Source organism: Cyprinodon tularosa, unplaced genomic scaffold, assembly GCF_016077235.1.
Source record: "Cyprinodon tularosa strain WSP-4 unplaced genomic scaffold, ASM1607723v1 ctg621, whole genome shotgun sequence".
NCBI lineage: Eukaryota > Metazoa > Chordata > Actinopteri > Cyprinodontiformes > Cyprinodontidae > Cyprinodon > Cyprinodon tularosa.
Genome location: NW_024039365.1, coordinates 58,331 through 75,166, shown reverse-complemented (window position 1 = coordinate 75,166; position 16,836 = coordinate 58,331). Strand labels below are relative to the sequence as shown.

Below are 16,836 nucleotides of genomic sequence, written 5' to 3'. Positions count from 1 at the left end.
TAACCCCACATTTCTTACAAATCTGCAAATCAGTTAACCAGATAAACCAGACTAAATGTGAGATTAAATGTGTAATTTAGTCTGGCCCCGATGAATGAGACATTTGAAGATTGTTGATGAGAACAACCCGTTGTTTTTCAAACCATGTCTGTGCCTATTGGTCAACGCTCTGACCAATGAGCGCCACTTACTGTAACGTATTAAGCCCGACAGAAAGCTGGTGGGCGAGTGTAAACAAACAGCCTGTCGGTAAAACGGCGAATACGTCCTTCTTAAAAATGAGTGAGCGTAGAGCCTCTTCCTGCTCACATTTCACCGAAAACCCCAAGCTTAATCCTTCCAAAATTGATTCCAAAGCTGAGTCAAACGAGAACTGTTCAATAGTTGTTGCCATCTTCCTTATTGTGCCAGCGTCAAGCAGCTTTGTCGTCCAGCCCTCGTTTTGTGTCCAAAAATTCAAAAGACATCTCTGCGTAGTGATTGGCCCACCAGTTCTAGAGCCTCGGGCATTGATCGAGGCTAGGTCAAACTCGCAGGCAAAAATGATTTTGGCCGCTGTGGCTAGTTTACTAGGCTACAAATGTATATGACTGTGTGTTGCTCTTGTTGCTGAGGGAATAAAAAATGTGAAGCAATCGTGCAAGAACCAGCCTAGTATGATGTCCTATGATTGACTGGATAACATTTATGAAATAAAAAGTTAATTTAAAGAGCTCTGATAGCTATTGAATGAAAACTACAAAATGATGCGAAATTTTGTTCTCAAACACAAAAAGGGAAAGATTAGTAATCAGAGCTCAGTTTTATCCAATTCAAAGAAACATCAATCAACAGATTCAAATTGGTTAACAAATTAAAAGGCTTTATGTCCCCAGGTATTAAGCACCCCTGATGCTGTTTGGTGTTTAGACAATTATTTGGCCCAGGTTTTAGTGTTTGTTGTTTTCCGTGAGTCTGGTACATCTGGAAGCTGTTGTTTGTTTTGGTAGAATTTTATTTCTAATATAAGGCTAAGCGGCAGAGATGTTATTAAATTAGATTAAAAAGAACCAATAGCTATCAGATATACATCTTTCATTAAAAAAAAAAGCTCTATAAAAAAGTCTCCCATTCCTACTCTCTGCTTTAAATATTTTATTTCCCAGTTTGGTATAGAAATTTTCCTTCTATACTATCCTGTGCTAACTTTCAGAATCATTACCTTTATTCTCCGCTGAGAGCAGTTAGCAGAGTAGTTTGATAGATGTGAAGTGTAAATCGTCACCATATGCTTCCTTATGTATGAGACTGCTGATTTTACTGATATCACTTGAAGGGTTTTATCCATGTGGATGTGTTTGTTCCCTAGATTTCCCAGAAGGTTGTCAATAAATAAATTATTTTTAACATAATTATGGCAAAGTAAAAAATGAGAACATCCTGAATGGAAGTCAGTGAATCTTGTAATGAACTGAAAATAATTATTTTCTTGTTCACCTGAGTGCTTTCCTTCTACTGTTCCCCTCTTTGAGTTGTTTTCATTATTCACACAATTACGTGTTTTTCAGTAACTTATTTAAGATCAGGGCAGTAAAATATTTAGATGTCCCCCCAAAACACTGTTTTTTTCTTGTCTAGTGGTTTGCTGGATTCTTTCAGTCAATTAAAACATGATTTTAGCCTCTGCTTTAACCTCTACTTTAGCTGCACTGCTGCCTCACATCCAGCCAGCTGAACTGACATTTTTTTAGCAACAATGCAGGAATATTCTTAGTGTGAGTTTACAGTAGGTTTGTGTGTGTGTGTGTGTCTCACCCACATAGCTGTAGGGCTGCCCTTGTGTAAAGTGAGTAATTTGACTGTCCAAATGTACGGTACAGTCTGCCTGGAGCGTGCTGGCTTTCCTTTTAGCCATAAATTAGGTCTATATGGTGCTGAATCGAAGCTTTGACCGACAGAAGGATCTGTGATATAATGCTGCATGGTTCGTGGATGAAAAAGATTGTATTACTTTCAGGTTTCACCGTAATTGGGCAGCCGATTTGTCGCCATTTTTTTTTGCACATCAGCCATTTTCTGTGCATTCAGCATGAAAGAAACCAGAATGCTGCTCTGAACATTTCTTTCAGAATTTTAAATACTGAGACCATGTGTGCGGTTGCTGATAACAGAGGCAATAATGAGGAATAAACAGCAAATGTTTAGTTGAGCATGTTTATCTCAGTCTTCTGCAAAATGGTGGTCTATATATTGATGCAGAGAAATTAGTCAAGAAATATTTACATATTAATACTGCCTTAACCCAGTTTCTCCGTCTATAACTACAGTATTTCTGATTATCATCTAAGAGAATAACCAGAAATACTGTGAGCATTTGTTTTCAAATAAAACTGAGATATATTTGGATCTGCATTTAGCTCCCCTCAGGAGGGTAAAAACTGGTGTTGGCAGCATTATGTGGGGAAGATACAGCTGTTCTCCAGAGACAGTCTAATTGGTTAGATGAGATCAGAGCATGAACTAAATCTACAGTAGTTTATAATCTGTGTCATTGTTTGAAAGTGACTGAAAGCAATCTGATTAAAATGAGTTATTTTGTAAAGTATAATGGGCGAAATTAAAATCTATATGCAAAGTTTGAAGAGGCATACCCCAAAACAACTTTGTTTTAACTGAAGACAAAAGTTATTCTACTAATTATGCAGTAAACAGCACTGAATACTCGTGGATGATAATAATAATAATTGAACTTTATTGATCTCACATTGGAGAAATGTACCTCTGCATCTTTGAAAACAAAAGTCATAGAGTCAAATATTCTCAGCAGATTAAAACAGAAATGTTGTAGTTAATCAGATATACGGTTTCACAAAGGATAATCCCATAGATTATTTCAAAGCCTCCAAGTCATTGTAAAAAGCAGATTAGTCCACAATGGGGGAAAAAAAAACGCAATTATCAGACCTGATAAGCAGGAGGTTCCTTTCTGGGGTTAAAACATGAAACAGTATTAAAAGCCCTGAACACTTCACAGAGCATTGATCAATCTACCATCTGTATATGCAAACTGCATGGCAACCTAGCAAACCCAATCAACAACTGGTCATTTAAATAATGGTTTTACAGATTTAATTGTAGCAATAGGTGGATGAACCATATGCTAATTCAGGGAGACTAGTTACCTATATAAAAAAAACTTGTTTAACATCCTCCCACTTCACAGTTCTGCATTCCTTTGAGTTGATTTAATACATTAAGCACAATTCATCCCAAAATCGCAGATCTCTCCACAATCAAATGATGTATGTCCAGTTCTAGAAATATCCCAGAATGAATAGGAAACTTAAAATAAATGGTTTAGTTATGCTTTTAATCCAAAGTTGGGGCTATGTTTTATGAAGACAATGATGGTCATATTCCAAGATTAGTTCAAATAATGACAGACTAAATTTTATTATATAGATCCTATGGTAATAGGCTATTTTTTTTTCTCTAAAAATAGAGGTTTATTGTGCAGCTTTCAGCATTTTTACCATTCTATCACTCTACAGTTATGATTTTGATGCTTGATTGAGTCAAAATAAAACATTTTTTTAAAGAGAAACAAAAGGTTTTCTGGAATAAAGAATCTGACTAGTTCTTCAGAAGTAATTTCCAGGTGGAGGCTAGGTATCTGTCAAAGATTAAATGATTTAAAAAAGCTCATATGGAACAATTAAATTTGGTAAAATGACACCTTACTTTTTTTTTGTTCCTGTTCTTTTCCAAAAAAGGAGCATATTTATTTAAACAAGAAGTCAGGAAGTAACTGATTACTTAAAGAAGCAAGAAGAGAGGGTCTGGACTGCCAGCTTTGACCAGTAATCAGTGCATCTTTTCTGCAGGCTGACCAGATATTTATGCACAACAGAGAACGGTACAGACTGTTCATGCAATCACCAATATGGATTTTTATTAGTGCTCCACAGATTAGGTGCATCATTTCTCTGCACTGGGTGGACTCCCAACCTATCATTAACCAGCAGCTTGTTAAGGTTCGTCGTCACAGCGATACAGGATACACTCACTTTCCAGCAGCGTAGACCTCCGCTGTGTCAAACAGATTGATGCCGTTTTCATAGGCCAGAGTCATCAGCTGCTCTGCCATCTGTTGAGAAAACAAGGGGTAAGAAACAGACGGGGGTGGGGGGGCTGATGCAAAGCATTATAGCCTCTTAATTATTCATCTGCTTTCACAAAAATAAAGATAGTAACAGTATCTTTTAATAACGTGTGTTATTATGCTGTTGACACTTTGTAGTGATAGATCTACTGAAAAAGTAACTAAACTTGATTTGTTGAACATTCTGGGAAAGAACTTCTCTGTGAATGTTTTTAATATCAAGATTTGACTAATAGAGGATCCATCTGCTCTCACCTCATCCGTTATCTGCCCACCGAATGTCACCCATGTTCCTGCAGAGGATAACAGGGAGGCAAACACACACACAAAGAAATGGGTGAGGAGAAAAGCCATATGTTCTAAAACAGCACATCACCTGCAAGAAACAGGTTCTAGCCCAAATAGGTAACACTGTGAGTACATTTTTGTTTTAAAAGCAGCAGTCAGACAAGCAGGTGTTGCTTTTCAATACATTACAATATCTGAAAATATTAAATAAAAGAGTCATCACCTGGCAATGTGTCTATTTCATGTTAAATGGTGTGTGTCAGCTTTGGGCACAATTTAAAACTCTCCAGGAAATTATTAGAAAAGTAAAAGATTTGCTTGGTTTGATTCATTTGGATTATTTCGGCAAATTAGAAATGCCCACAAGAGCGCGTTCTCTACAATGCGCAGTTCTGACCCTGCACCTGTTTTGACATCAGTAATGGAAGCTTGCTAATATTAGCATTCCCAAAAGGGGGAATTCAATTGAGGAACTCACCAGCAGGCGGTTGGTTAAATGTGATTGTGTAATTTTTTTACGTATTGTAAAAGAGAGGAAATTATGGTAAATGAACCATGGCAGACTGCTAATGTCGCTAATGCTATAACCACATAAACGCACGTAATCACAACCAAAAATTTTCATGTACAGTACTCTCAAAAGAGATAAAAAAGGGATGTAAAACGGGACATAATGAGCTCTGTTCAATTGTTTTTCTCCTACCGTTGATTAAACATTAATTTAAAGCTAATATCAGATGGATTGTTTAAGTAACATTCCAGGTAGGACTCCTTAAAGTAAATTCAGTAACTGAATAAAAAGGAGCAGCATTAAAAAAAAGATGTATTACACTTTAAAAGATAAATTAATGTCATAAATTAACTTTACACTTTTAATTTTGAAATGTTACAGTACAGTGATTTTAGGGTTGCCAACTCCTTGAAAATAAGGCATACTTCTTAACCAGGCATCATCTTCCATCGCCATGATAATTATTTAAATTATTTTATTTTTTTTGCATTTTCTTACTTACACTGTTAAATGCTCCTGAATAATTAATAGTTAATTTTCCCCAGAAACATTACTCTAGATTTACTTAAGCTAAAATAAACATTCTAAGAATTCATTTAAAAGGTATATGCTAATATAAACTCTCAGGAAAGGACTTAAACCTGGAAAGACTCAAAGCAAAAGAAATTTTTTTTCACTTTCTGGAGTAGCAGTGACGCCTTTCTCTTTGTCAAAAGATAGACAGGGTTATTTACCATGTCCACAAATTCGGATTTTTTTTCAGTGATCTCACCTAATCCAAGGCAGGAGACGCGCAGGCCAGACTTTCCAAGGTTTCTGTCAAAACAGAGAAATAAATTTACATTAATGCTGAGCTGAGGTGGCAGTGATTTGCAAAGGTCTGTCTTCCAAATGCAGCTAAGGAGTGCTGCAAATCAGTTTTTATCACAATGGCTGGTTAGTATGTAGGTAAGAGAGTATGGTGAGTTAATAAATATTCCTATGAGTTTCTGCAGGGTTTTGGTTGTAATGCAGTTGGGGCTTACAGTAGCAGAAAATGAGAAGAACAAGGTTTGTATGGATTTGGAAGGATCGTTTATCTTCTGTCGTACTGACAAATGGGTGAGGAAAAGACTACGATGTGCGAGTCGTCTTATGTGTATGCATGTGCTGTAAAATGTCAAGGAAAATCAGAGGCGGGAAACGGTTCTTAAGCAGGCCCTCCATGACATCCAGAGAAATCTCTCTCAGCACCCCAGGATACCTCAGCCTCCCTGTGACAAAAAATCCCTGCAGTGGTGTGCAACTTTGACTGCCTTCACCAGCTTGCCTCTGAAAGCCGCCATCTTTCAGCCAATCACGGCCCAGGCCAACCCAGCTGCTGACATTCACAGCTTGGATGTTTGCAAGCCTTTAAAGATTCCCACCATGTCTTCTGCTCCCTGTTAGTATGCAGAATATTAGCTAAACTATTACAAAGGAAAAGCAAAAATCCCTCTAAATAGGTTTAGCAAGATTTCCAAATGTAGATCATCTTTTGATTTAAAAAGAAAAGTTCAGAGGAGTGTAAAAGTTTGCTTTTGCCAGTCAACTGTGAGTTAATAAATAAAGAAATGTGCCAGGGGGTATGATGTAACATGTGCAGGAGTGAAAGTTGACATGTGGGAGGATAACTAAAATAATCTGTAGAAGACCGGCTGTATGAAACAGAGAATAGAAAGAAGTGTGAGCATACTGTATAGATCCATGCAGATGTTTGCTGCTACTATGTGCATTTGAGGATACTGAATAATGAACGGAACTGTGGTTTAAAAACAGCAGATTTTACATTATATACATTTTAAAACTTCGGCAGCATCACAAGGCTTGAATTCATGTTGTAATTAAACCATAGAACACTTCTTAAAAATATATATATAATTAAATTTTTCTGTTTCTTCCCAAAACAGCCATTGAAGTGCAGTTTAAACAGAGACAGCACTGTGAAAAAATTAAAGTAAGAGGGACTAAGTTTTATTAGACCTACATGGTCATGTTTTATGTGCAGAAAATTTCCCATTTTATGGACATCTTTTCATTTGGACTTTGTTCTGTAGGACATTAAAGGAGAAATGTCTCAGATACTGCTTCGTATTGGTTTAGCAGCCCATTGCAAGAGTCTGGGAGAAGGTGGGGTCAGGTTGCAGGTCCCACTCAACAAAATGAACCCTAACAGTAAAGACATCACTCTGAAATCTCTCTCAATAAGAAGAAAGACTGATGCAACATGAGAAAGTGACATTGGCGTCAATTAAAATGACAAGGAGCCCTCATATTTATATTACAAAGACATACAATCACTCTAAAGAGATTATTAAACTTTGTAGATTCATCTTGAAAGTTAATTAGGAGCAATTGGGTAGAATACTATAATAATGTCCATCAAACCTAAGACTGACCGAACACAGTAAAGGCCGGAGCTGTTTGAGAAACACAGATAATTATGTTTAGCAGTGGAAAAGTTCAAAGGCTTCCCCACCATCTTTACTTAGTTTAAGGTTTCTGTGAGTTAATAAAAAGAAGTCAAATATCAATTAATTTATGGGGTGGCTTGTATATTTGCTTACCTTTAAAACCTAAAACCAATAATAGCACCAGTGACAAACACTGTATGAAAGGGGGGACATACAGGTACTCAAAATATTGGAGATGTATTAGGAGAGGATTTGCAGTCATCAGGATTTCAAATGAGAAAACAAGCTGGAAGATGCAGGAAAATATATAACCTGAAAGGGTAAACCTACTGAATTACTTTTTTTCTACGTCATCTTAGTTGGAAAAAAAAAGAGTTGATTTAAAAAGAAAAAAAACAGTATAAGGTTTGTGACTTAAAAAAAAACTGCCCTCTCCCAAAGAGAATCCCGATTAGATGTTTGCTATGACTAAATTCATATATTAAAATCTCATTGTCATTTACTCCACTTTTTTAGTAAAAAGCATACAGCCAAGCCTGTTCTAATTATAGAAGCCATCTAACTGCTACAAAACCAGCATATGTGAACTTTTTCTTGTACCAATCTACAGCTTTCCACCTTGAGGTTTTAATCATATCTTACTGATGGACGACCTTCTTTTGTAGCTGCGGACAAAAAGACTTTGTTCATCACCAGATCAAAGCCCAAGATGGATTTGCGAGACTCTGATTGGACTTGAAAATGAATAAGGAGATTTTACCCGAGTTCAATTGAGAAGAATAATTTGTCATTTTTGGAAATATGCTAATCTTCTTGTGAATGGGGACTTAGACTGGTACCTTTCTGTATCGGCTCGCTGTAGAGGAAGTTATAGAAAAGCAAGCAAAAAGATTAGCCGAGCATTAAGCCAAGAAGGGAGGCAAAGAAGAGCACCTGGTTTTTGTCAAAATTTTTTAGTTTATTTGGAACCCATTACATAACTATTAAACATTTAATTTCATGCTTCAGAAGTAAAGAAAATAAAAGCCTTTCTCTTGCGTGTGACACTTGCCAGGTTTCATTTTTTTTTTTTTTTTACGGGTGGTGGAAGTATTTACTGGATGAGTAGTTGGTGTGTGATAAGCAGCAGGCAGTGGTCAGAGCTCTCTCAGTTTGCAGATGAAACAAATTCAAGTGGGGAAATAAAAAGCCTCCCTTCCCAGCACCAAAGATGGGAGCAGCTCAGGGCTGGAAGATAATTCACCATCAATCTATAAGTCAGTTTAATTTATGTGACATTTAAACACATTTTCTTTATTTCCATTTACAGTAGTGTATGATTACAGCATTTGTTGCTGACTGACATTCAGAGCAGTCAATTCAAGCCTTAACACACGGTGAGCGATGATGTATACCACAGTATGCTCAGTGCTAGTAGGCTAATCTCAGCTAAGCCCCTACCTAGCAAATTTAAGCTAGAAAAGGAGTGCCTGTGATAAAGTGACCAATTGCCTGTTTTGTATCTGTCCCCCAAAAAAGCTTTCTTTAGAAATGTCCGAGATTGCATAGACCGTTTTACACCATGTAGAAAGCATCTTGGTCAAAACAACTGGTCACTCTGCTGTTAATGTTACAGTCAGAGCAGAAGAAGAAGAGCTTAAAATAAAGTAGACATAAAAGAGCAGAGCAACAGCTTGTCACCAGCAAGCCGTCCAGTGATATGGTAAGAGTGATTTGTATACCGGTAATTTTATTTTGACTGGGCTAATCCTTGCTGTGATAAATGTTTGGTTCATGCTGGGGAACATAACTACTGTTGTCAGGTTGCACTGGGTTCGAAGCAGATAAACCAAAAACAGGGCTGGGGTCTTTTGACTTTGCTCAAGAAAAGAAATGTAAAATAAGGCAAGTATTAATGAGAGAAGGATAACCAAAGGCAAGGCTAGATCACAGGGTATTTGTAGCACAAGTAAAAGAAGGGGAGAAAATAAATGACTGAAAAAAAAAACTAAATAAAAAAAAAAAAAAAAAACTGCCCCACAATTTCATCAAGGGTTCATCCATACTAAGATATGTTAGTATGGCCTGAAAACAAAGGTATAGTGGAGCAGTTTTCGCAAATTTTTGAAAAGACCATTTAAAAAAAAAAAAAAGAAAATGCAGATGCACAACCCTGTACCCACTCCTGAGAGGTAACGTCTATTAAACGGGTGCGAGAGCGTAAACAAGCCCATTTCTCCTGGTGCACGCTCTGTTTAAAAGTTGCTGTTTGCATCGCTCATACAAGCTCACTTTCCAAAAGATGATGTGCCATTTTTCCCACTATGTCAGACTCACCACCAGTAAATGAAAATGGGGACGAGAACGTAGGACGGACTTACGTAAACATATCACCAGAATGATTGACAATTAGTAGACCATTTAGTTTGATGATCCACCCAGAAAAAAAACCTCCACCACTATTCCTTTTAAGTTAGGATTTTGGAGCAAGTTTTGAATAGTTTTGCCATTTTTTTTAAAGCGAGTTGTAACGATAAAAACTATGAACGATGCTAGAACTCATAACCTGAGAAATATTAAGAGGGAAAGATAATTACCAGGTTAAAAGTATCCTTCTGCTCTTCAGATAGTAGCTCCAAATAAAATTGTCAAATTTAATTCTTTTTTTAAAAGTTACTATTCCTGAAATGTTTAATTTGACGGAGTCGCATAGATTTGGCAAAAATAATTGTCAGGTGTTTGTACAGGGATCTGTTTTGGGCCTTCTTGGTTGTTTTATTTGAGGCCTGATATTGTTTATGTTAATATTGGAATTATATTGATTCCAGTTAAAAACTATACTTTAGATTTTGGCCATATCAACCAGCCCTACGGCAGCTCATGTCTTGCACAAACCAATGTTCCACAATTCCAACAAGGTTAGGTTAAGTCAATGTTTTTAACCTATTGTCAGAGTGTAGCTTAATTAGTCAGAAAGGGGTTCACTGAAGAATGTCTTGCTGATTCAGTGTTGTACGCAGGATCATTTAATCAGTTGGGATTTTTAATGCACTTAAAATCATCTAACTATTAAAACACAATACAATGGACTTTGTTTCCGAGTTTGAAGACGTTTCATTTCCCATCCAGAAAGCTTTTTCTATTCAAAATGTCAGAATTACTGTTGAGTCCAAAGGCTTTATGGAGTGGACCAAAATAATGCCTTGTTTTGCTTAGAAAACATGCAAATTGAACCGGAAGAAAAGGTCCGCCTCTTAGGAATAGGGAGTTGCTTGGGTTCTTTGTTAGCCATAGACCAGTATCAGGTTGTGCAGGCCAACAAAGAACCCAAACCACTCTCCATTGTTTTGGTTTTTTTTTTTGGAATGACTATGACCTGGATGACTGAGAATCTTTACCAGCACATCTAAAAATACTATAAAGCTTTTTAGATCCATGTGTTAACTTCATTTAGCAAATACAACTCTGACACTTCAAAAAATTTAATATAGCTCATCTTCATTTGAGCCAAGCCTAATATTATAAACTTAACACTTGTTTTGATGTTAGACATTTTGCTTGAGTACTGATAACACCCTCTATCTTTGATGAGAGAAACATTAAATGAGTGTTCATTTCTGATTTACTCAGACATCAACACTGACAGCTCCTCTGTGCAGGGCTGTAATTGCTCAGATAAATGTTCAAATCTGATTAGACTTTACTTCTCCAATTATAGCCATCATGTAAGATGGCCTAACGTGCCAATTCATAAAATACTGTACAGAATCACAGCACAGGGACTAAAAGAAGGAAGAAAAAAAAACCTCACCCTTTCTCCTAAGCATTATTTGCATCATCGTGTCACGGAGTATAAACATCTTAGAGTGTTAGCTGCAGAGGTGTTTACTCATGGAAACTGTTATGCTTTTCCTTTTTTGTTTCGCATTAAATCTAAATGTTACAATATTGGCTTATTGACAATTTAATTTAATATATAATTTAAACAGATGGCACTGGTTTAAGGTGTTTCTGAAAATTAATGAGGAAAAAAAGGAATAAAAAGCTCTGCAGAAATAAAATGAATAAGGCTTAAGTGATCTGCACCCACTTTCTAATGTTTATTCAAATTGTTTTGATATTGCATATTTGATATAAACAAGCAATCAAAGAAAGCTCCCCTACTTGAGATGCTGGAAGGATGCTCTTCATAATCTCAAGTATTTTACAGAAAAAAAACACACAGATGAGTCAAAAGAGGTTTTGATGAGTGATATATGGACATTTAAAACATTTATTTTTGTTGTCCATAAAGCTTCTGAACTCATTGATAGAAACAAACTAAAAATTGCCATTTAAGACAAAACTGGTGCCATCTATCTTATTAGAAAAATGTTAAGGTTAAATATTTCTAACACATGACTGAGCATGATGTCGTGTCACACTGGAGCCCTGCTCTGCTGCTTTAGTAGCCCCGTCTCAATTTGTTCAACATTTTTCTATCTTCGGCCACCGCTTTGCAGGTTATATAACAGTCCAAGTTTCTCTCAGCCACAACCTAATGCAGCCTCAAAGCTGTTCTTCTTGAAATCAGTGGTCATTTAGGTTTCATGTTGACCCCTCATCATGTTCAGCACAATTCTGATCTCTAGCACAGAGTGTTAAGAAAATTAAGCAACAACTTTTTTGTAAAACAAAAAAACAACACCTTAGTCCTAAAAACATGCTTATTCTTTGAATGCAAAACAGATGCATATGAATAAATTATATATTTTTTATTGAATTTATATATGATGCAAACTAAGTTAATAGGTTCAGCACAAAGAGTGACATATTCTACTGTTTATTCTGTTTGATTTTTTTTTTTTTACCATTATGGCTAACGGGTAATGAAGGTTGTGGAGATATTTAGAAGTTGTGGACAGCAGCTGGAGTCAAAGCTTCAAAAGGTGGCCAACACAGACCCATCCAATACATGGGCTGGATACAGACACCTCACCCAGAATATCTGGAGAAATTTCAAGTAGAAGATGAGCGACACCAGAGCACTGTATAAATTTGCTAAAAGTCAGTTTTAAAGGAAGAAGGGGGGAAAAATAAATCCTGCACTAATGCAGAAATTCATACAAAAACATCCTCGACCAAGGATTGAGAACAGATGGTGTCAAATTGATCGTATCTGAAACTGTCTTTTGCAGAGAAACTACATTCAGTGTTTTCATCAACTACAAGTCATAGTAATGAAAACTTAAAGAAATATGCCACCCTACGTGAAATTAATTCATGCTATATAACCTTAACTTCTTTTTTTAATTGGATTACTTGAATTCAAAGTCATTTAGAGGCACCTGTAATATGACCATACTTTTCACATAATCTAGAACTGGTTCTTTTTGACAGCAGAATTATTAAATAGAAGCTATTTCTAGAGCTTTAATGAAACTAATGTAGAGAGGGAGAGCAGAGCGACATTCACATGCAAACAGAGGCTCTAATTAAACTTTATCAGTGAGGCGAAAAAAGAACAGCTGTCTTTTTTTTTCCTCCTTCAACATACTTCATCTTTCTCCTCCAAACACAAACAGAACCTAATCGGGCTCCATGAAATATAAACCTACGTTTGCTAAAATTAGTTGACAGCTACCAATACACTCAGGGAAAAAGGAAATGTGTGCTCATTAAAAATGGCACCTAAACATTTCAGTGATTTTAAGTTTGTTTTGATCCCATAAATTACCCTTAGAGAGGATAATGCAGTATTTGTGTTCGAGCAGTATTTCTGTTCAAATTTGACGGTCTATATGCAGAGGAAAGCTGTCTCCCTGATGATGGCCGCCCCTCAGAAAGCGGGAAACCTTTCCTAGCATGCAGCCACACTCGTGACGCCCCAAAGCTCACACACCCACAGACTATCAGCAGAGCCTGAGTGGTTATGCATTGGTGTTAAAATCAAAAAGGCACTACTCTTACAAATTCACAAACAAACACAAATGTGATGCAAATTGAGCTCCATCAGCTTGTTTTCAGCTCTTCTAAGGCAGCCAGTAGCAATAAAGATGCTCACAGCACTAATTAATGACTAAAAGTGTAGAAGTCTTGCTTGTAAATCTTGTCACTTCCTTTCCCAGTTATTTCAACCATCTGTTTTCTGAAGTGACTTCAAGATGCACAAACAATGAAAACCTACAGAAAACAAGATTTTCCTTCTGAGAATGATAAAGGTTAACTTCAAGCAACACAGTGGTGGGATTTAAATGCCATCCACTTGCACAAGCCTGCCAGAGGCCATCTACTGTGGCTGAGGCTCAATGTCCGCTCTTAAAGTGAAAGTGGACCTCTTGAGATGGCGAATGTTAAAGCAACCAGCCTGTAGATGTACATCAGGGTAGGTGGTGAGTCAGGGATGACTTGGTAGAGCCTCCAGGGAACTAATAACTGTGACAGAGCAGAAGTACTTTATAGCTGATGAAGTCTTCACTGAGTAAGCCGTTTCATATTTGTTGTTGTTTTTTTTTTCTTTTATTATTGAAAATAAAGAAGACACTGACAGTTGAGGAGGTTGAAGATATCAAAAAGTCTCTGGATGTCTGTTGTGAAGCTGCAACAGAAATCAATCATGGATCTTGAGGAGGAAGCAAAGCCTCTACAGATCCATCATGCTGCTAAGGATTGGCTCCTGGAGCAACTGGAGAACGGAGTAGCAGAGCTGGAGCAGCAAACCAGGATTAATGATGTGATTGTGACTGAACTCCACATGAAATCCAGGACCTATGCTTGCACAGACAGATACCAATTTGTGTGGAGTGGGGGGGTGGACGATGTAAGCTCTGTATAGCAACAGGTGGCTGTCTTCTAAAAATCCTACTGAACTACTGGTTTCAACCCCATAGAGGCCTTCCATCCGTCCTCCTGCTAGAGATAAACTAGCTGTCATTTGAGATTTTTCAACAGAGACACAACCGTTAAAAAAGCAGCATAATTGCTTAGGGAGCTTTGATCGTTTCCCTTTTTGTGGGATATGATGAGGGTAGAGAGGGTGACAAACACCATACCTTTGGTCATTTTGTAAAATGACGAAAGTCCCTTAAGGCTTCGTTTAAACCAACAAAATACACGTGCGTAGCTGCCAGGGGAGTGCAGGGTACATACTTCAAACACTTTACCTATAAACAATCAGTCCTCTGATTGTCAAATGTCTTGATGAATTGGGGGTCTTTTTCTTCTGTTTAACAGGATGTTTCTTTAAAAATGACCTCCACATAGTCCAGACTATAATGTTCCTGAGGTAAAATGGTACTAGTACGACCTGCTGCATTGGACCATGCTGCTGAATGGATGTTTCTTTTGATTCTAACTTGATATGACCAAAGGACTGCACAGAAACTCAACTACAGTTGTTTTGAAGGCTAATTAGCAGATGGTTTTGACAATATAACATACCTCAGCTTAAATGGGTTTTTCCCCTGGTTCAGTTTATTAAGTTCAGCAATGCTTTTGGTCAATATCTACAGTATTAGATGCAGAATGATCACATAAATAAGGGAGCTTTTTATTGTTGAACACGTGAACCCACATTCAAAACCGCTTGGGTTCCACAGTAAATTTTATGACAACAGCCTAACAAGCAGCAATAATGGAACCAGTTTGCAAACAGGTCAGAGAACTCTAAAAGAGAAGGAAATAATGTAATTTCTTGAAGGGATGTGTTACAGTTTATTGGTTCGTTACTATTAGTACCTGCTCAACTCTACAAACTATGGATCATGTTACATTACAATGAAGCTCATTGTTAAACGAGTCTTCAACTCACCAAAGTGACATAATATATATGAGAAACCACTGTCTTTCTCACTCATCATTTATTATTTTTGCCATTAGCCAATAGGCAAAAAATGTCTCCAAATGGGGACCAAGGGGAAAAAGTTTGGAGGCTACTGTCCTAACCAATCAGTGACCAGCAGTCTTCCAACACCTTTTATTTATTTATTTTTAGCTTGACTGGATTCTCTTGAAACACTTGGTGGAGTAGATAGTGAGAAAGGAGCTGGTATTGAATACAAGAACAACGAGAAAACTCTGAATAGGTACCAGTTAGCTTTTTTTTTCTCCAGAGAAAAAATATAGTCCAAGTACTTTTGGAAACTAGGGTTCCTGTTCATCTTTCATTACCTCTGCCAAGGAGTTTATGTTTGGTTGTGTATGTTTGTCTGTTAGCAGGATTAGTTTACTTCCTCAGCCGTATCTAGACCCACAGCTAGTTTGTGATTCTCCCTCTTGCGTTGTGGCGTGGAATAACACAGCGCAGACCACGCTTCAAAATTGGCCATAAATCCAAAATATCTGCGACAAGCTCACTGCAACACACTCACTGCTGCGGGAGGATAATCAGCCCCTTAACTGATGAATTTTGGAACGGAATTAAGGATGTTTTGCTTCACCAGAGGTGCGCCTGATGCAAAAGGAGTAATTCATTAAAATTTCCTAATGATCCAGATCATGTGCAAGTTGTAGCTGTAAGTATAAGTCATAATATGGGGCAATATTTGCTGGTTGGCGGAGGTCTGCGCTCTCTGAGTGCTTTTATAGTTGTTCATAGTGTGACTCATAGACCTTCGTCTGATCTGTTTTTAAAGCCACCTACCCATGACTTTGACAATTTATTTTGAGAAATTTTAAGTGACTTTTTAAGAGATTCCTGATAAATCTTTAATAATATAGCTAAGTTTCCATGTTGAAAGATACGTTTGTTCACACACAATAGTGAATGCACTGATACTGCATAAATGTACAGATTACTGACACATTGCATCCCTAATGTAAGGCATTATAATTGCCTACTTCTCAAACATTATCTTACACAAACGCATTTTAGAATTGAGTGAAATAAGAATAATCACAGAATGCAAATGCATCTGACCTTCAGCAGGGATGAAGAATAAGCTGAACAAACATTTCCAACTTGCAGTATTTCACAGAAAATTCTCTGGAGTCTTGTTTCTGTTCCCAGTTGTTAACTACAGCAGTTTGAGGTGAAACCGTCAAACTTTTGTCTTTACAAAGCACAAAAATGGCAGCCCAGCTGGAATTGGATACACACACCGGCTTTTGTAACTCTGGGACTTTGCAAATCTGCTGCCTCTCAGCAAAACAACTCTTGCCGTCAGCAAGGTTTGGTTGACTGAAAGAACAGCTAATACTTGACTGAACTGCCTTACCTGTACCGCTCGCCCAGTCTCACAGACATTCTCTCACAAAGACTGCTTTACATAATCACAATTCATTTGGTGTGCATAATTAATTCAGTTCAGAATAAAAGCTTTTAATCACTCCTCGGAAGAGGTGATGATTCTCAGTCAAGCTCGGTGGTTTTACTCAGTCATATCTGTCAGACGCAGAGTTCCATTAAAGACGAACTGGCAGCCCAATAAAGCTGCCGCAATCCCTCATCCCTTCAAAAGAGGTGCGTTTTGATTTTAGAGGCCTTGCTGAGTGAGGTCACTCCCAAA

General features: G+C 37.3%; 1 protein-coding gene across 6 annotated transcripts in view; it reads right to left on the bottom strand.

Annotated features, from left to right (window-relative positions):
• kcnab2a (potassium voltage-gated channel, shaker-related subfamily, beta member 2 a) overlaps positions 1-16,836 on the bottom strand; it is a 67,143-nt gene that overhangs the window by 17,306 nt on the left and 33,001 nt on the right. For all 6 annotated transcript variants that reach the window (XM_038307851.1, XM_038307852.1, XM_038307849.1 and 3 more), the window contains 3 exons: positions 5,713-5,756; positions 4,397-4,434; positions 4,047-4,126 (listed from right to left, as the gene is read on the bottom strand). In XM_038307851.1, the coding sequence (XP_038163779.1) occupies positions 4,047-4,126; positions 4,397-4,434; positions 5,713-5,756 (162 nt within the window). The remainder of the gene's footprint in view (positions 1-4,046; positions 4,127-4,396; positions 4,435-5,712; positions 5,757-16,836) is intronic.